At 59.5% G+C, this 19,388-nt stretch overlaps 2 protein-coding genes across 2 annotated transcripts; one reads left to right on the top strand and one right to left on the bottom strand.

Annotated features, from left to right (window-relative positions):
- Window positions 1–1,180: 1,180 nt before the first annotated feature.
- NCLIV_066550 (conserved hypothetical protein) lies at window positions 1,181–8,814 on the top strand (the record flags this gene model as incomplete). The annotated part of the gene is made up of 3 exons (XM_003886206.1): window positions 1,181–2,238; window positions 2,563–6,718; window positions 7,111–8,814. 3 exons carry the CDS (start codon window positions 1,181–1,183, stop codon window positions 8,812–8,814), a joined length of 6,918 nt encoding a protein of 2,305 aa, XP_003886255.1.
- Window positions 8,815–10,843: 2,029 nt separating this feature from the next.
- Window positions 10,844–15,956, bottom strand: NCLIV_066560 (conserved hypothetical protein; the record flags this gene model as incomplete). The annotated part of the gene is made up of 2 exons (XM_003886207.1): window positions 10,844–11,431; window positions 11,916–15,956. 2 exons carry the CDS (start codon window positions 15,954–15,956, stop codon window positions 10,844–10,846), a joined length of 4,629 nt encoding a protein of 1,542 aa, XP_003886256.1.
- Window positions 15,957–19,388: the final 3,432 nt, after the last annotated feature.

A 19,388-nucleotide genomic window follows, 5' to 3' on the forward strand; every position in this document is an offset into this window, starting at 1 on the left:
GAAAAAGGCTCGGTATTCACGCTGTCAGACATCGTAAAGGTGTCAGAGAGGGAAACGCTTGCTTTCTCTATACAGTTTGTTCAGGCAAAGCGACTTTTTGCTTCCTTGGGCCGGTGAATTTTTCCTTAAACGCATTTGTGTGTTCATTCCACCCTAGACGCACATCCCTTGCAGCCAGGTGTGTGTGTGTGTCGCCTGCCGTCTCTCTTGGTTTCCTGTGTCCCGCCGCTCCTTGTCCGCCAACGTCTTAAAAGTTTTTGCGCCTCCGCTATTTGAACATCAGGCGTCACGCGTGTCAACGGCCTTACCGTCATATTAAGTAACAGACGAAAAATGCAGGATTTCCTTCACTGCCGTTCACACCCCAACTGCACAGCCGACTGTGCGTCGTACCTACAAACACAGGCGGCTCGTTGCTTACTTTCAGGTGTTCACTTCCTCTGAAATTTCTTTTTTTCTACCATCAAAGTGTAGCTTCGCATTGCCATCTCTGAAGAGAAAGCAGATCGGTTCCGTACCTCCCTGGTTACTCGGAAGTGACCCCGCCGCAACACCAGTCGCCCGTTCCGTGTCTCACGCACCTGCTTTCTCTCGCTTCACACACGTGCCACGTGCGCTTTTCGAGGTTTCCTCTAGAACGGCGAGGAACTCTTTCTCACGGAAGTTTCCCTCTTGCGTCATATGGACTCGCAGAAACGCGAGAACCTGGCATGCGGGCATCGCGCCCGCTCAGCGCGGAGCTGCCGCGCTCTGCTGTCAGATCGAAATTGCTGAGAATCGGAAAGCAGAAACCACCCAGTGCTCCGACTTCTTCCCCCGTCATCTCTGTCAAGTGTCGCCACGCAGTCGTGTCAGCGGCGCGTGCCGCCTGAATCACGATTCCTCGGCTTTTTTCTTTTTTCAACGGACATGTGCCAAGGCAGGCTGCAACAACCAGTGAGACACCGTCGGAATGATGCACTTGCATTCTCCTAGGGGCCCGTCTTTTCCGTCTCGCCAGCTATCGAAACGTTGAACTTTTCGGGCACTGTGAGTCGCTTCGACGGCTCGAGAGCGGTCACCACGGACTCAGCTGGACGTCTCAGCTGAGCGGCTTACCGAGTCGAATGTCACTGAACTCCACCGTAGCACCACCTCTCCGGCAGCTTTCCTTGTTGTATCTCGCTGGCTGGTCGCGAAGATGTGGCCAGCTACGGCGCCGCCGGCGCACTCTCTAGAGCGGCAGCGCGATGAAGTGCTTCACGACACCCCTCTTTTTTCTTCTCTCCACTCGTTTGAAGCGCAGGTGGACTTTCTAGTCTCGCGTACACAGACGAAAAGAAGGAAGAAGGTCGATTCTTCCCCGCCTCCCTTTCGGCCGACTCCGTTCACACAGGGAAGGCCAGCTTGTTCAAGGTCGGTTTCTTCGTCTCTGTCTGCCTCACCGGCGCCTGTATTCTGTTCACCTTTATCAAAAACGACTCCTGGAGATGGCATAATCCCCCCCTTGCAAGGGTCCTTTTTTGCTGGCGTTCCTCTCCCCCAAAATCTCCCGGCGTCCTTCACCTCTGCCCCTTCTCCGTTCTTTCCAGGGCAGACAGAGCCGCCTGCTTGCGCGCGTCTCGCGGGGTGTGCGTTTCGGGTTCGAACTGGAAACACGACCCAGAAAGATCCCGAAAGAAAATGCGCGGCCGGATTCACGACACAAAACGCCCCCTGGCTTCGAGATGTCGACGCCGTAGAGAACAGCCTCGCTGAGGAACTTCACCGCGTGAGGTGCTGCGTGGCTGCTGGCGAGAAAGCCGAGAGCTTCTTCTCTGAAGACCGAGGGCTCCTTTGTCTTGAAGAACCCGCTTGTGGTTTCGACGAGGAAGAAGACGCTGACGACGCCAGCGTCTCCAACCCAGGAGAGGGAACCTTCCTCCCGTCTCTGCTGCTGAGCAGCCGAAGAAGGGCTGCGTCTCGCCTGAGACTCGATTGTGGAGCGGATAAAGCAGTTTTTTTGGGGAGAGACAAACAGGTGACACGAGCGCCGAACACCTGTCGAGGTTTCGCGTCCTCACTGCTAGACCCTCAGGCTCCATTTTCTCTCTTGGAGGACCGGAACGGAGTGGCGACGAAAGAGCCGTGGTACACCGGCGCTCAGAAGCGGCGCGCCAACCTCGCGGGAAGAACATTCGAAACAGACGAGCGGAGGACGACAAGCTCCTGGACCGATGCCTCTTTCCGTTGCGCCGTTCCGGGAACTCCCAGAAGCCGGTGAGCTCCAAGTGCACATTTTCTCATAAAGCGACAAACACCGCGCGCTGCGGCGCTTCCGGGGAAGTGGGCGTGACATTTCTGTCGTTCGGGGCGGGCCGCTTCCTCTGCAGTGTTTGTACGCTTCAGGCAGGCGTGCGGCGGTAAGACTTCAGACTCCCTCGTCCGTTCGTTATCTCGGTTCGCCAACCCGCTGCATCCCTCTGTGCGACTGCCTCTGCCTACTTTTGCCCCACACGGGGCGGCGTGCGGGTGTTCAGTCTCTGTACCTCTGTGTCCCTGTCCGAACGGTGCCGGAGAGTTTGGTGCGTCTCTGCGTGTCAGAACTGAGGAGCTGCGTGCATTGACCCGGATGGCGTATCGTCGCTTTGGAGTCAGTCGTCTCTGGCCCAGCAAGCCTCGGAGAAACTTGGATCTTCCGGACTCGGTTCTGCACCCGTTTCCGTCTCTTCCCATGGACTGGTCGGCGAAGAAAGGTTTCTTCGCCACGGCGCTCCTCTCCCGTTTGTACACCGCCAACACGGACGACACCTGTGCTCCGGAAGGCGGGGCGATCTGTCTGTGGGACACGGCGGAGCCGCGAGGCGTCCACGACCCCCACGCAGGTCGGTTTCTTTCGCTGGCGTCTCTAGAGGCTTCCCATTCTGTCTCTTCATCTCGGCGAGCTGACGGGGGACTTAACCCCGTCGCTGCGTCTCAGCCGCCAGTCTTTCCTGCGGAGTTCCCGGGACGGCGAAGCGCGGGCGAGGCCGAGGAAGGCGGAGGCGAAGAGCGCCAGCGCGAATCCCGAGTGAGTGCGGCAGCGTACCTCCCGTCTCTCGCAAGCCAAGAATTCCCCCCCTTTGGGTACTTTTCCGCCTCTCAAGACTTTGCCGTTCTCTCGTCCTCCGTGCGGCCTGCCTGCGGAAGTTGTCACTCGTTTCTCCGCACCTCTTCCGGGCCCCCGGCCGACGGACTTGAGAGCCCAAGCGCCCTCGGCGGCGCTTCAGGATGCTGCTCGTCAGGTCTGGCCTGCGGCGTGTCTTGTTCGTGCTGTTCTCTCGGGTCTTTTCCGCTCCTCCCGACGCCGTTCCAGAGAGGCGACGAGAGCTTCGGTCTCGACGCTTGCTGGCGCGAGGGCAAAGCGCGAAGTTCCCTTCCGCAGCCTTCCTTCGTTTCACCCGGCGTGGCCACGCTGGCCCGGACAAGCGAAGCCCCGCGGGAAGGGCCGGAACGCCTTTCCGCCGCTGCGTGCTCGTTACCAAGTGCGTCGGGGGCCGCGTCTTCGGGCACGCCTCTCCAGGCTCTCCCTGCGTTCCTCCGTCCTGCGTCGCTCCCTCTGTCTTCTCCTCCCCCGCCCGGGTCTCCAGCGCGCGCAGACCTCTCTGCGTCCACGACATCTCGACCCGCTTCCTCCCCGTCCCTTGCTCCCCCCCCCCCTCCGTCGGGGCCGTCTCTCTGTCCGGCTTCCAGCGCCGCCACCGCTGCCGCCTCACCTCCCACCTTCAACCCCATGGTCACCGCTGTGCGCTTCTCGCGCACGGACGACGCCGTTGTAGCGGTCGGGTTCGAGAACGGCCAAGTCGAGATCTGGGCGCCTTTTCCCGCCCTCGAGGGCTCGCTCTCGACGCGCCCCGCGCGGATGACGCGGCCGCTCTGCTCCTCCAGAGAGGCAGTCTCCGACGCGCGTCTCTTCTGCGCGGGCTGGAGCAGCTTGGCCCCTGCGAGGCGCGCGCGGGAGAGAAACGGGTCGAGACACCTCCAACCCGAACGAACGGGGCAGGTAGACACGCGCCGCCAGGACAGAAGCTGGAGAGACGACGGGGAGCGAGAAGCCGCGAGAAGCGGCGGAACTGAGGCAGAGGGAGAGAAAAGAAGGGGAAGGCGGTTCACAGGGCGACGGGAGGAAGGCGAAGGCGGGGTATCCAACGCGAGAGGAGCCGCGCGAGATTGGGGCCTTGCCGAGGAAGAGCTGCGAGAAGGGGAAGGAACCAAACACGCCGAAGAGCAGTCGAGGCACTCTCCTTCCAAGACGACGCCATCGAAGCCAGAAGAAAACAGCCCCGTTGTCTCGCTCACATGGCACCCCTCGCTGCTTCTTCTCGCGTCGGGCCACGCCAGCGGCATCGTCGTCTTGTGGCGATTTTGCGGGAGCGAAAGACAGACGCGGCGCGCCGCTGGAACTCCGAGCGAGGCCGACGCTCAGCAGTGGACACAAAAAGCCCAAGAAGAGGACGCAGGCCTTGTCTTTTTCCACAAACGCTTCCCGCCAGAGGCCTGTCCTCACGACGAAGACAGGACTGCGACGAACCCTCTACAAATGGTGCGTCTCCACGTTCTTCGAGTCGACCTCGTCTCATCGTCTCCGTCTTCCTTATCTTCCTTATCGTCTTTCTCTTCGTGCCTCGCTTCGTGTTTTTCTTCGTTTCGGTCTTGGGCGTCCTCGCGGTCCGGGCACGTCTCCGTGCAGTCGCCGGTGGGTCCGACTTGCGCGCGTCGGCACTTTCCCGCGCAGAGTGCGGATAAGAGACTCTGGCGGAAGGAAGACGCGACGGGCGAGAGCAAAGAGCATTTCACGGAGTGGCCTGTCTCCCTGGCGTGGGACGCAAAGGGCGAGTGTCTGGTGGTCGGGGGGAGTCGCGGCAGCCTGATTTTTTTCGCGCTCTCGCATCTCCACGATTACCTCCGAGAGGTCGATCGCCTGCAAGCGCGCCTGGCGGGGCATCTGGAGGAGCTGAAGAGGGACTGGCTTTCCGAACGCGGCGGGCCGGGCTTGTCTCCCGGCGCCTCTCGCGCGGGAACTGCGTCGCTTCTCAGTCCTTACAGGGTGGACAGGCTCGCAGCGCGCGACACGGCGAGAGCAGCCGACGAACCGTCCCCTCTCGAGGCCGAAAGCCCTTCGTCCGATCCAGGCGAAGGAGCCAGCAGCCCCAGAGAGAGGGAAATTGAGGCAGGTCGGCGTCTTGGCTGCTGCTTGTCCCCGTCGCTCCGTGCAGTCTCGCCTCGCGGCCCATCCCCGAGGGCCAGCGACGCAAGTTCTCCGCGCCGCTCAAGGTTGCATGCCTCGCTGCCTCCCATCTCTTCGTCGCCGGGTGCGCTTCCCTGTCACGCTGCGTCCGCGCTTTGCAACTCGCGGTGCGCGCAGCCTGGCCCAGCAAGCAGGCGGGAGCGGGGCGGGGCTCCGAACGAGCCTGGCCAAGGAGACCGTCCCTCTGCCGCCGGCCACTCACCTTCCACGAGTTACGCGAAACCGTCCCTCCCCGACTGTCTCCCCTCGCTCGCCACGGTCAGCGACGTCTCCACGCGCACCGGGTCCTCGCCTCCAGATACACCCCAGGGTGTCTGTACCGGGAGCGGGAGAGAACCGGAGCGGGGGTCGGGGGTGTTTGCAGCCGACTGTCTGTGCAGGGAATCCGACAGAGGAGACGACCGAAAGGAGGCGGGCCGAAAGGAAGCCAGGCAGAACGCAGGCGACAACGGCGAGGGAGGGAAAGAGAGGGAGGCGGCGTGTGCAGAGAGGGAATGCGTCGTTGAGGAGCAGAGAGTGCAAGAGAGCCGCCAGAGGAAAGAAACAGACAACCCCTGTCTGGTGCACGAAGGACCAAGCCGAAGTGGTGAAACAGACGCTCTCTGTGGCTCTCGAAGGAACGACGACGGCCTTGTACTTGGCAGTGAGAACGCCACGCATCCGCGTCTCGCCTCGCCGATCGGCGAGCCCAGAGGGTGCGCGAAACACCTCCGCGGGGAAGAAGAGCGATGTCGAGGGGGACCGTTGGATTCAGCCTCACCCGCTTCGCGAGCGTGTGGAAAAGCGGAGAGGGACGCCTCATTCGACCAAGCGTCACATGCGACAGAAAGATCACGTTGGGTTTGGTGGCAAGACGGGACCCGTGGCCAGCGAAGGGAAAGAGACGAGGAGGGAGGTGAGAAAATCTACCCGCAAACCCGGTCAACGGAGGAGAGCCGGCGAACGGCGAGTATCCAAGATGAAAAGGAAGCGTCCAGCACGGAGTATGTACACCGCGCGAGCACGTTGCTTTCGCGCTTTCGACGGGCCAGAGAGGACATTCTCTTCTCTTTTCTCCCGGAGATACCGCCGGGCGGTGCCGACGTCAAATCCGAGCTCTGCGCCCCGCTTGCGCCGGCCTCCCTGCATGCCTCAAAAGAACGCCCACGCGAAAACGGCGAGGAAGAAGAGGAAGAACAAGGATACGAGTGTGTGCTCCGCCGAGGGTTCTGTCGGGAGGTGCTGGGCATTAAAAACATTTTGAGGCGCGCGCATGCGGGGGGCATCACCGCGCTCGAATGGTGCGTCCACGACGCATCTGTCCTTGTCTCGGCAGGCGAAGAATTCAAAGAGACAGACGCAGGGGCCGAAAAGAGACCGGAGAGCCTGAGGGACGAGAGACACCTGGCAGGCAGCAGCGTCGCACTCTGGAGAGTCAAGGAGGGAAGGCGACACGAAGCAGATCTTCTCTTCTCCATTCGCCTCGAAGGACTTGTAAGCTCCCAACCGAACCGATCGGCGGGGCTGATGAACAACCGGGCATGTAAAGATTTAAAGATAGAGAGAGGCATATCGACTGCATGGCTTTGCAATGCCTCCGCCAGCTCCTTCAGAGCTTACAGCGCTTCTTCCCGTCCACATCGAGAAAGCGTCCACGGCGATGTGCACATGGACATATATATATATATATATATATATATATATGTGAGTGTGTATGTGTATGTCCCCATTTTTTCCTCCTATCCCTTTCCTTCTGTCGCGCGTTCTCTCGCCCTCGTTCGTCATTCTCCTTGCTCTCTGTTGCTCTTTCTCGTTCGAGGTGTGAGTCTCTAAAGGTTCTTTTACCCGTCGCGCTGGTCGACTGTTTCGTCACTTTTCTGTTTCAGGTCACGTCGTTTCTCTGGAGCCATTTGACTGGGGAGTTGCTGATGAGTCACGCGAGTTGCGCGCGACCCTGGGCGCCGTCTTTGTCTTGCTACTCGCTTCCTCGTGTGGCGGACGCGTCGGATTCGCCTGTCTCCGCTCCGTCGCCGGCCCCGTTCAGCTTCTCTTCCGCAGACGAGACGGTTCGCGCGTTCCAGCGCGAGCTCTCGGCGTCCGGTTCGCGTCATGGCCCGCCGGGCTGTGAGCCGTTTTTTCGGCGATCGACGGAGACCGCCGCCGAGCCGCCGTTTCAGGGAGATCGCTCAGCGTGCGCGTGGAAAAAGAGCAGCAGTCGAGGCCGATGGGGGGTCACCGTGTGGAGATACGTGGACGAGGGCTGCTTGTCGTTTGCGCGATCAGATCAAGATCTCTCTCTGCCTCGTTTCGGATTCGGCGATCCTGTCAGTGGCGTCAGGAAAGCGGCTTTCCGTCTCCCTGCTCTGGTGAAGGTTGGGGAGTTTGGTACGCCGCCGTGTCTCAAGACGCGCCCTGCGTCTGCGCCTCAGACCTCCTGGCTCGTCGACGCCACGGGCCAGAATGCAGGATTTCATCCGCAAGAAACGGTGTTCTCGAGACGCACAGACGGCGGCGCTGATGGACAGAGTCGCGACCACCCCGCGCAATCGAGCGAGAGACACAACCTGGCGCAAACCGCTACCTCAGGGACAGAAGGTCCGAGACCGCAGTTCACGCCCTCTTCTGCTGCGTCGTCGTCTTCGTCTTCTGTGAACTCCTCTTCCTCTTCTACTTCCGCGTCTTCCTCTACTTCCGCTTCCTCTTCTTTTGGAGCGGGCGAGGTGGGAATTGGCGCAGGCCGGGAGAACGGCGAAGACGTCGCGCGTTCTGAGCCCCGAGCGCGGCTGCAGACGCCGCGGGCTTTCTTTGCCGAGGAGGATGTGTCTCTCGGCGAAAGGGGCGGTCTGTCTCCCAAGGCCTCAACCGAGGCGGCTCTCTACCTGGAAGTGGACAACGCAAGCTGTCTCATCCAGAGTGCCGACGGCAGCGTAGTCGCGTACTGGTCTCTGCCGACTGAACTCATCACCGTCTGGGAGTTCCCCGCGCCGCAGGCGACTGCAGCGCCTTCGCAAGGCGACCGAGACGAATCGGAAGAACGGGGCGAGGCCGAAGAAACGAGCGACTCCGACGAACGTGACACACAAGAGGGGGAAAGCGTTGAGAGGGAGAGAACGCCCTGCCGTGGCGAGACCGGAGAGTCTGAGGGGCGCGCGAACGCAGGACAGAGAGATCCGGGGGCGGTTTCGCTTGCGGCGCGTCCCACGGGTGTCGGAGGGATCGGCAGTTGCTGCAAAGGCGAGACTCGAGGCAAGTTCCCGGCGGTTGGTTTCGTGTCTCCTCAGCTGCTTTTCGCTCGTGGAAAGGCGGAGACGACGCTGCAACGGCGCAGGACGTTCCAGGGTTTGCCGAACCGACTGGAGGTGCGCGACGTCACAGGCCGAGAAGAAACGGAGACGTTCGAGCGCTTCCTTCAAACGCCCCGGTCGAAGGCTCTTTCTCTCTGGGAGGTTGCTGCACTGGAGAGACGGACGCAGACGAGGCCAGGCAGAGACCGAGACGCGACTTTTGAGTGGGCAGAGTGCACGAAGGCAGACGTCGATTTCTCCGACATCCGAAGCGAGGGCCGAAACGGACTCGCAGCCATGAGGTGAAGGTGTGAGCTGAAAATGGCAGAGAGGAGGGGGAGGGGCGGCTGGGCGGCTCGACCATGGATTGCCACATGCGTAGATCATCTCGAAACGAAAGGTCGGAGCGCGGGAGAAGAAGGAGGACCTCTGCTTTTCGAGACAAGAGGAAATGGAAGAAGGAACTCTGTAAGTGGAGAGAACCGAGACGCAGAGATCCTCTCTCTTTTGCGGCTTTCTCGAAGGCGCGCGAATCAGACAGAAGGACAGAGTGAGAAACCAAAGGAGGGAGAAAAGACGAGAAGAAAGGGAGAAGAGATCGCACCGCTCGATGTAGAAACGTCTGTGTGGAACTGTTTTCTCGCGTCTCTTGAACGAGGCGCGACTTCAGTAGAGATGAAACACTCCTAGCTTTGTCAGGAAACTCGTGGCAGGCTTTCCGTTTCCTTTTGAAAGGAGAGACGAGGGATCATGTTGCAGCGGAAAGATGTGTCTGGGTTTAGCAGGGGCGCGAACCGCTGCGAGGGAAAAGCGATACGCACTTGGGATCTGTCTCTTGTCAAGGATCTCTGTGAAACATGTCACCCCACACAAATGCATTTTATGTCTTCGCCTGGCGCCTCTCGCGCCGCCCTCGGAGACAGCGCAGGTTAACGTGCCACGGAGAAGGCCCCTGCATGCGCGTGTCGGGTCCTTTCGACTTTTTGACAAATTCTTGGCTGATCTCAGTGCGCGTTTCCGCGCAGTGGAGTCTGTGCACGCAAAACCTAATCAGTGAGAGGAGCTTCGCCCATCTCGCCCTCGCAGACAGAACCGTAGAAAGTAGACACGTGGAAAGGATCTCTTGCAGAAAAGGAGTATCTACAGAGAGGAGGCGCGTCACACAAAAAGGCGGCTGTGTCTCGCAAGGCAAAGAGCTGGAAGAGGAACGATAGCTAGACACTCGACTGCATGCACGCTCGAACGGGCCTTCCAAGTTTTGCTCCACTCAGCTGTCCGCGTTTCAAACGAGGAAGAGAGAAACTCGAGGTTCTGCGCGGAAGTGGCAACGTCCAGGTGTGCGCTGTAGGGACGCGCAGTCTCGTGAGAACTCACAGCCTTCCTCAGAGACAGGCTGCCCAGGGAAAACGGAAAGAGACACCCTCCGTGCGGCAGGGCGTTGCCTAGCTGTGTGTCGGGTAAAGAACGGTTTCCACAAGTTGAAGCGACAAAAGTTTCTCTCCTTATGGGGCGAAAAAGATTCGCTGCTCTTCATTTTCATGCCTGGCGCGCCCCTTTGAGAGGAACTCTCAAACAGCTGAGTAGACACCTGAAAAATTCTGGGCACTCTCTTTTCGACGGCTTTTCTTTTGCTCCGTCGCCCTCGTGTTTTCTCGCTTTGCACGTCTCTAGTGAAAAGGAACAAAACACAACTGCTCGGTGTGATCATCGCCGCCCGAAGGCGCTCTTTAAACATGTCTCCTTCTCTGTCGCCCGTGCTGCGTTGCCTCTTCTTCATTCACCTGCAAAGCGAATCACCGCTTCTTTCTTTTCGATTTTCTAGAGTCCACACATCTGAAAAAACGTCGACGTTGGAGCGAAGTTCTGCTGTCCCCCACGCCCCTCTTTCTCACTCTCGGGAAGGGGAAGGCGGGGCGAAAGAAGACAGCACAACACCGTCTTATCTTTTTTCTCTCCTCACCACGCATTGGCTTCAGTCTCTGCACTTCCTCTCCACGAGGCTTCTCGTTCTTGCCTCTCGTGGTCACTATCTGTGTCGATGAGTTTTTCCCTTCGTGTCGACGCCAGCATGTCCAGCTGGCAAAGCGAAGCAGCGCCGACAAAAACAAATCTTCTGCTCCCCCTCATGTCTCATCCACTCAGCATCCTCTCCCACTGATTCCTCGCCACTCTCCAAGTTCTCGTGTGTCGCCTCGTCTTCCATCTCCCTTTCCCTTCTGCCGCAGCTCGCCCGCTCCTCACTCTCCTCTTTCCTCACCTTGTTCTGTTCTAACTTCTTCCTCCTGGCCTTTTGACCCCTCCGCGGCGTCCTCGGGCGAGCACGGGCGTTAGTCCTCTACCTCTGTGTCTGCTTCGGGTCCGTTCCCATGAGGCACTGCTTCTTCCCTGACGTCGCCGGCGTCTCGTCCTTCACATTCTCCAGCTTCGCCGGCGTCTCGTCCTTCACATTCTCCAGCTTCGCCGGCGTCTCGTCCTTCACATTCTCCAGCTTCGCCGGCGTCTCGTCCTTCACATTCTCCAGCGTCACCGGTGTCTCGTCCTTCACATTCTCCAGCTTCGTCGGCGTCTCGTCCTTCACATTCTCCAGCTTCGCCGGCGTCTCGACCTTCACATTCTCCAGCTTCGCCGGCGTCTCGTCCTTCACATTCTCCAGCGTCACCGGTGTCTCGTCCTTCACATTCTCCAGCTTCGCCGGTGTCTCGTCCTTCACATTCTCCAGCGTCGCCGGCGTCTCGTCCTTCACATTCTCCAGCTTCGCCGGTGTCTCGTCCTTCACATTCTCCAGCGTCGCCGGCGTCTCGTCCTTCACATTCTCCAGCTTCGCCGGTGTCTCGTCCCTCACATTCTCCAGCTTCGCCGGTGTCTCGTCCTTCACATTCTCCAGCTTCGCCGGCGTCTCGTCCTTCACATTCTCCAGCGTCGTCTGGTGTGTGTATCTCTCGCGCGTTCTCGGTTTCCCCCTGTTTCGTGTCGCTCTGCTCCGATTCTTCCGTCTCCTTCGTTTCTTCCCTCGGCGTTTTTTCTCGTTCATCACGTGTGTCTTCGTGCTTCATGGCGTCGGCCTCTCCGTCCGCCGTCTCCTTCCCTTCTCCTGTTTCCTGGACGCCTCTTTCGTCCTCAGTTCCGCTGGTCGGGTCTTCTCCATCCCTTGCGGGACCAGGCAAAGGCGCGGACTCCCCTGGACAAGGACATGAGGAAGATGCAGCAGCCGAAGACGGTGGAGAAGACGGAGACAAAAATGAAGAAGACGAAGGAGAAGACGGAGACACAAATGAAGAAGACGAAGGAGAGGAAGACGAAGAGGAAGCAGAAGACGGCAATGGCGGTGTGCACTCAGAGGTAAAGGGTGAGAGAGGCGCGAATTCGACATGCTCCAAAGACACGCTCGCCCTCAGTTTTTCTCCAACTTCTCTCAACACAGGGGCAGAAGAAGTCGAGGGATCTCCAGCATTCTCAGCCTCGTCGTTTCCACTGAGAACCGTTGCCATCTTGGTCGCCTTTGCAGCGTCACTGACAGTGTGCACCTCAGACTCGCCGCGCGACGAGATGCCGGGATCAACTGGAGCGAGGAAATGGAATTCTTCACATTCGGCCTCGGGCCTCCCTCCACCTTCTTTCCCTTCTTCCACGCTTCGTCTTGCTTGCTCTTCGAACCGTTCTCCTCCAGCCTCGTCTCGACTTCTCTGTTCTTGTTGCTCGCCTTTCCGTCGCGGTTCCTCTACGCTCGATGGAGCAAACCCCAATGCCGAGGAAGAAGACGGAGAGGAACGCGTGAAAGAAGCTGAGGAAGAAGAGGAAAAAGAGGAAGAAGCCGAAGACGAAACCGAGGACGAGGAGGGAAAGGGAGAAGAGGAAGAGGAAGTCGGGCACGAGGAAGAGGAAGTCGGGCACGAGAAAGAGGAAGTCGCGCACGAGGAAGAGGAAGTCGGGCACGAGGAAGAGGAAGTCGGGCACGAGGAAGAGGAGGACGACGACGAAATGGAAGAAGAAGATGATGATGAAGAGGAAGGAAACGGACTCGCTCCATCTCTACATGACACCTCTGTCCTGCCAGTGGAGATCTCGCCGTGTTGTGTGCAGAGAGCACTGAAACCGAGAGACTCAGATTCCTCTTTGCTGCTGGCATGGACGCCATTCATGGACCCTCCCCAGGGTGGAGAAGATGACGCAACAGGCGCAGCATCTCTTAAACCCGGCGAGTGCTGGCTTGCTGCGCGTCCTCGCTCTTCTTCGATTTCACCTCCCTTCTCATTCAGAAGCGACTCGAGACGACGGAGCGCGTGCTGGCCGTCACCGACCTCGAACTTTCGGAACGCGGGATCTATGTCGAGTCGCTGGACAAACCCCTCAGTTGCGGATGCATTGCGAGAGACGATTTCTGATTCCAACACAGACCCGAGTTGGCGTCTCCCTTCTGCGTGGTCAGTCTCGTGCTCGCGGCTGTCGGGAACAGATGTCAGGCGGCCCTTGCTGTGTCCGTCTTCCTCATGTACCGCCTCCGCTCTGGAGCCGCTTACGAACGGATGGCCCTCTGTCTGCGGTGTACGGACACCCCGCGAGTCTGACTCCACAAGTTGGTCCTTCTCCTCTACCACTGGGTGTGCCGCCCACGCTGGCTGGACAGCAGCCGTTTCTTCGTGAAGACGCCTTTTGTCTCCGAGCTCCGTCTCCGCTCCACTCGCAAACGGGGCGCGCGCTTGCTTCTCGGCTTTGCTCGCCAGCCGGGAGTCGCCCGCGGCCTCCTGCGCGCCTGACCAGCAGCTCGACAGCGAGCCCAATTTTGATGCTTGCGCGTCTGCAAACTGTCTCTTTGCCTCCTCGCCGCCTCGCCTCATAATTTCCGAGCGAAGCCTCTCAGCCGCCAGAGTCGCGGCTGCAGACGCGTCTGAGAGCGAGGCTTGGATCAGCTTCTGCTCGAATTCCTGTTCCTGCTTCTCCGCCAGTTCTTCGCGGATACGCCTCGAGGGAGAGAGAGACCGATGCGAGGGGTTGGTGTCTCTTTCTCCCCACACGGATCGCGGGTCCTTCCCTGGTCGCCGCTCTTGCGGTGCCTCGGAGACCCAGAGAGACTGGACTGCGCAGGCGTCCGTGGGGCGCGCGCCATCCGGAGCGTCGCCAAAATTTTCTCCTTCCGCTTCCCGCACGCGCGTCGAGATGGCTGCTTCGCCACCTGCAACCTTGTTTCCGTCTGGGGGAAAAGAAGAGAAGTCGAGATTCAGGAGACTCGCCAGATTCTGGTCAAAGTCCGCCGGGCCCTGTACGTACACCCGCGGGACGTCACACTCCCTGAGAGGCTCAAAGAGCGACACGGGAAGTGCGTGGCCACACGTTTCCAAAAAGTGCAAGCGCGCAGCTTCCTCGCCGCTCCGCGCCCGATCCAGCTGCTCCTGAGCTGCCCTCGCCGCTGCGGTGTACGCACACCTGAACCGCCGCCGACGCTGGCACTCCTGGACCGCCAGGGCACAGGCGCGCGGGACTGCGTACAGACGCCCGAGTTGGAGAACGGAAATGGCCACCCGTTGGGAAGCCTCGTTGAGCAGCAACCCGACGTCGCGGTGGTGTTTCACTTCGATTTTCCCTTGGAAGGAGCGACGCAAAGCCGAGAGGAACTCGTCCCCTCTCCGTGCCCACAGACGCGCCACGCGCTCTTCACTCGCGGCCTGTTCTTCGGCGACTCGGCGCAGCTCTTGCAAAGCGGCCGACTGCCGTCGCTGGCGCTCGTGGAGCTGATCGGGAGAGTACTGCGAGTACGCAATCGGAGGCGGGGGCAGCGCCTCGAGGACGCGATGGAACAGCATTTCTTGTTCTTGTCCGGCTGCTTCGATCCGCCGGCTTTCTTCCTCGATCGCACCGCCACGCTCGGCCACAGTCACCGCCCGACGTCCTGCGGCGGACGCTGCCTCGCACGCCTCGCTGCATCGCCTCTCCAGCTCTTTCAGCTGTACGTACATCTGCTCCCGCTGGGCCTCGAGGCCGGCCACGTGCCGTTCGATCGTCGCCAGGTCCAGCGCGTCTCCGAGCGTGGAGGGCGCCGGGGCGAAGGAAGGCGCAGACGCGGAGAAGGCGGGGTTCTGCTGAGAGTCGTCGCACCCAAGTGCCGAGCAGTCGCCGGCCTGGGCATGCAAACTGCGGGGAAGGATGCATGACGCAAAGAGCGCAAACAGGGACGGGAGGCCGTCGAAGAGCGGCTGCTGGAGACGGCGGTCCTCTGCGAGGCGCGAGCTCAGAGTCGACAGCCAGCGCGACGCGACGTCCAGGTGTCTCTCCAGATTCCCCTGGACCACGAGGGCAGACTGTCTCTGCAGCGGAAGACGTCGAAGCAGGGCGGCGGCCGCCTGCGCCCGCGCGCGGCCCGCCGCCAGCAGCTGGGCAGCTGTACGTACACTCGCGGCGAAGTGCTGCAGCCCGCTGTCGGTGCAGAGCGCAGAGGCCGTTTGGACCGCTCGCTGCTCGGCACTCGACAGCCGTTTCTCGAGGGAAGGCGACGCATACGGGAGCGGGAAGGGGACGGCCCGGCCGAGCCTCGACCCCCACCCGCGGTGCTCAGACACCGAACCAGGCTCCGTCAACAGGGATTGCGCATGGTAGGTGTGGAGGTGGGTGGAGGCCGGAGCGAAAGGGGTGGCTGCGTTCGCCCCGTCGAGACCATCTGTCTGTCCCTGTCGCGCCGCCGCAAAAGCAGAAAGTGCATCAGGCTTCTCGGCACCGGCGCACGTAGTGTCGCCTTCTCGCGGCGCGTCAACAGGCCTGACAAGTGCCGCATCGAGAGGCGAGAAAAGGAGATCTAGGCGGTAACAGAAAATCGGACCCGGCTCGCCAGGCTGAAGACACGCGCCCGACGGGTGTGGGGAGCTGTCTCGATGTCTGTTCACTTCGAAGGCGAGGGACGTCGAGGTCCGTTCTAGGATCAGGACGACGCTTCCTTCTGGAAAAAGAACGTCGGCGCCTGCGTCGGCTGCCGCGCCCTTCCGTGAGCTTGCTCCGCCTTGACCACCCGAAGCGAACCAAGAGGCGAGACCCGAGGCGGGGGCGTGAGGACTCGGGGGGACGGGGCTGACGGCCCTGCCGCTCTCCCCTTTGTCCGCCGGCCCGGAATACCAGCGAGGGGATGAGGGAAGAGGCGACAGGCACGCAGTCGACGCAGCGTTTTCCGCAGAAAGTTTGCCGAAAGACCCGCTGCGAGTGGAGACACCCGGAGAGGGAAGAGCCGGGATGACGTGGCGAGTCAGAAAGTGCTGGAGGGACAGCCACGTAGGACGCGCGCCTGGCGGACTCTCCGGCGCCGATGAGGAGCGAGAGTGAGGAGAAGAGAGGAGAGGGTGGCGGAGGTCGATCGTGTAGACCTCGCCAGTGAAGCCGTCAACGAGGGGAAAGGTGTGGGGACAGACAGGCGGAGACGCCGCAGCCTGGCAGGCAGAGCTCGGGTACTTCCCTGCGAAGAAATCCATTGGAAACGGCGAGGAGGAAGGTCCACGGCGACGAACAGGACCGAAGAAGCAGCGGCATGCACAGTAAAAGAAGGGAGAGAGAAGGAAGACGCATAAAAACGAAGACGGAAGGCGGCAGGAAGGTGACACGGGACGAGCGGCCGTCGACAAGGCAGACAAAAAGGACGAGAGTGGGAGAAGAGGAAGCAGGCGGAAGAGAGGGAGAAAGGGGAGACGGGGGACAAGTGAGGAAACACGAGGAAGGGGTGAGGGACGACGAAGGGAGACGCAGGGAAGAGTGAGAGAGCGCAAGGAAACGAGTACCGAGAATCGAGGACAGAAAAGCCTGTAAACGCCTGCCTTCGGAAAGCAATCGTGAAAACGAGGCCAACGAGGAAGACGGAGAAGACGAGTGGAGACGACAGCGAGGAAATGTTTCTCGATTTGAAACGCGCAGTGCTGCCATCGAGACGGCTCGTGACGGAGAAGAGAAACAGACAGGGAAGGGGAACAGAAGCAGCCAAAAGAAAGGGGCGGGCCTTGGGACAGGAAAACGCTCCGGCTACGTCGCGCCGCCGGTGTACAGACACCTCCCGGGCTCCCTGCGTTTACGAGCTCATGAGCGCTGCGGCTGGTCCCTTTGCTTGTAACTGAACTGCCGCTTCCCGAAAAGGCAAAGCCGATGCACCCAGATCGGATAGAGACAGTACGTGCCGAAATGACGAGCGAACCCCCAACCCCTGTGGTGAGAGCCTTCGGGAAAACCAGAAATGCAGCCCTCAGTGAAGCAGGGGCTGTTCCCGATCAACTGGGACACGGCAGCTCCGCCTTTCGCGCCGGCAAGGCAACTCCAAGAGGGAAAAGAGGGACACGACAGAAGACACACTTTAAGATATAAGGCCGTTACAGCCTGGAGAAAATGGAGGGAGATAGTCAAGAGGTGGAGTTGAAATCGCATTGGCAGGAGATTTGTGTTAGCAGACAAAAAGAAAGAAATCCTGGAGAATACAAGGAGAGAGTTCCTAGTGCTTACTTCTACCTCTCCGTATGTGTACACATGTATACACCAACACACAAAAATCCCAGATGAATCTCGGTTTCAACAGAGCTCTGCGAAGGACAAATGCCATCCGCTCTCCCCTAATTGAGCAGTGGCGGGTTCTCTCGCATCCGATGGGAAAGGGTTCTACCCCGCGAAGAGAACAGGTCAAAATGCGCTGTTGACGGCTGGCGAGTTTTTGCTGGCAAGACCGCCGTAACAGCGCTTGCTCGATGAAGCCCCGCGGGGACGAGCATCTGGAAAAAAAGGCAACTTTCTCCTCATCTGGATAATGCGGACGGAAAAGGAACAATCCAAAAGAGCGTAGCTCTAACCGTAGCACACGGTTGATAAAGGAACGAAGGTGAGTCGCGGAGGCACCAGCCGCGACTCTCACATGAGACTGGACGGCGTCGGGAAGAGCGGCAAAGAAGCAGAAAAAAAAGACAAACGGGCGGAACGGCTTTCCGGACCTAACGTTTGTGAAAGGAAAGATCTGTTTCGGTTGTTTCGGTTCTGCGCCGTGTCACCGTAAACGAGAGCGAGTTCCATGTGACGTTAAAATGAGGACGAACGAATTCGCGGCGATTCGACAAACTGAATGCAGCCAAGAGGTCGGGGGGAGAGGGCGGCACATGTGCCGGGGAAACCGGAGGTTTGCGCTTGTGGTCCTTCAGCGATTTTTCCTAGTGTGAAAAGACACATCTGAACCGAGAAAAGACACAAACAAACACCAAGACGCACGCCACATACTCGGCCACGTGAGTAGAGAGCGCAAGTCTCGCAGAGAGTTTGCGTGGCACGGTGCCCGGATTCGTCCAGCTCTCTTCTTCGCAAAACGCAAGGACCTCTGTGCGCTTCCACTTGAAACGAAGAGAGTGCTGGGAGACACCCGCTTTACCAAGATTGCCAGCGAAACCCTCAGATATCCGCAGGCAGAGACTACTGTGGAGCCTCCGGCTAGGGGAGAGTTCCGCGGTTCGCCCCGCTAGTCACTGAGCATCAGGCGAGCACTTGTTTTGACAAGGGAGGACCTCAGGAACGCGTTTTGAGGGGTGCTGCAGTTCCCTTGTGAATCAAAGCGATGAGGCAGAAAGAGGCTAGCATGTTGCGTGCTGCTGCCACTGGTGTGTTCGCAAAGGCATCGCAACCTCTGGCAGAGGATGTTGCTAAATCCGTGGTCTCGTGCACTTCCCATGACGGTGTCTTCAATGGTTTTTGCAGTCTGGAGAAGCAAACACAAGTCTTTTCTGTCTCCATGTATGTGTCAGTAGGCGTTGCTCGAGGGTTTCGTTTGCGGTGCTTTCACGGGTTTCCTCAGACACAGATCGATGGATCTGCATCCGGAACATCAAAACTCTCGTTACAACCCGCCCCGGTTTTGCCCATTATTCTTAAGGCCTCATCGACACAGCTCCCATTTTCCCGGGCGTTCTCTCTTGCAAGAAGAGGTGAGGCCAGATGGTTCAATGGGGCGCTCACCTGAGAAACAACTGTGAAGCTACAGCAGAGAGGGGAACCCTGAGAAAGCCCGAAGCAGTATAGCTGCATTTCGGCTGTGTCTCTGGGGAGACAGATCGACGCACTGAGAGTCAGTCGTTCACGTCCACTCGTGATATTTCCAGGAAAAAGAGAGGCCTAACACAAATTGGATGCGCGACTCCCAAAGGTGGATTCCCTAGGCAGGACAGGCACACAAATTCGCTGATGAGCGAAGACGCTACTGGCGCTGATCGAGTCCTGCAACACGGTAACCCTCCAGTGGTGGTCCCGTCGACTGAACACGTTGTCACTCAGACCGGACAGAAAACGAGACAGTCTGGTCTCTCGTTCCCAGCAGGCTGCGCGTATTCTTGTTTCTTGTACCAAGGAATGTGTTGTCCGGATCTGTATATATATGAGCGGGCAAAACGCAGTGATCTGAAAGCCACGGCTGCCACGATGCCGTCTGGCGCAGAAACAAACCTCTCCGCTGCTACCCTGCGTACCCTTTGGAGTCTTCGCTACGTGTCGCATGTTGTATCTCCTCACCGGAAACATGTGGTTTCCCTGTTTGTGCTGTCCTCTTCACACGAGATGTCGCGGCACTTGCTAGTGCAGAAGCCATCCAACTTGATGTGCAACGTCCACAGGGAATCCGCATCTTCTAGGGGACCGTCGAAACGATCCCGTACCGTTCGTCTGTTCACGTGAACGCCGGAGTGTGTGGATGGCGCACAAATGCCTAGTTGCCGCACACGCCGGCTGTTTCACCACGGGAGTTGCGCGGGTGTGCCTGAAACAGTCTAGAGGGAGCGCGGGCTACTCGCCTCTTTTCGTGCGATTACCCGAACAACAGGCTATCCGATATCGATGCATCGGAATCTAAAGATACAAGGAGCGACATTTCCACGAAGCTGCACGGTAAGAGCTCC

Source organism: Neospora caninum, chromosome XII (genome assembly GCF_000208865.1).
Source record: "Neospora caninum Liverpool complete genome, chromosome XII".
Classification (NCBI taxonomy): domain Eukaryota; phylum Apicomplexa; class Conoidasida; order Eucoccidiorida; family Sarcocystidae; genus Neospora; species Neospora caninum.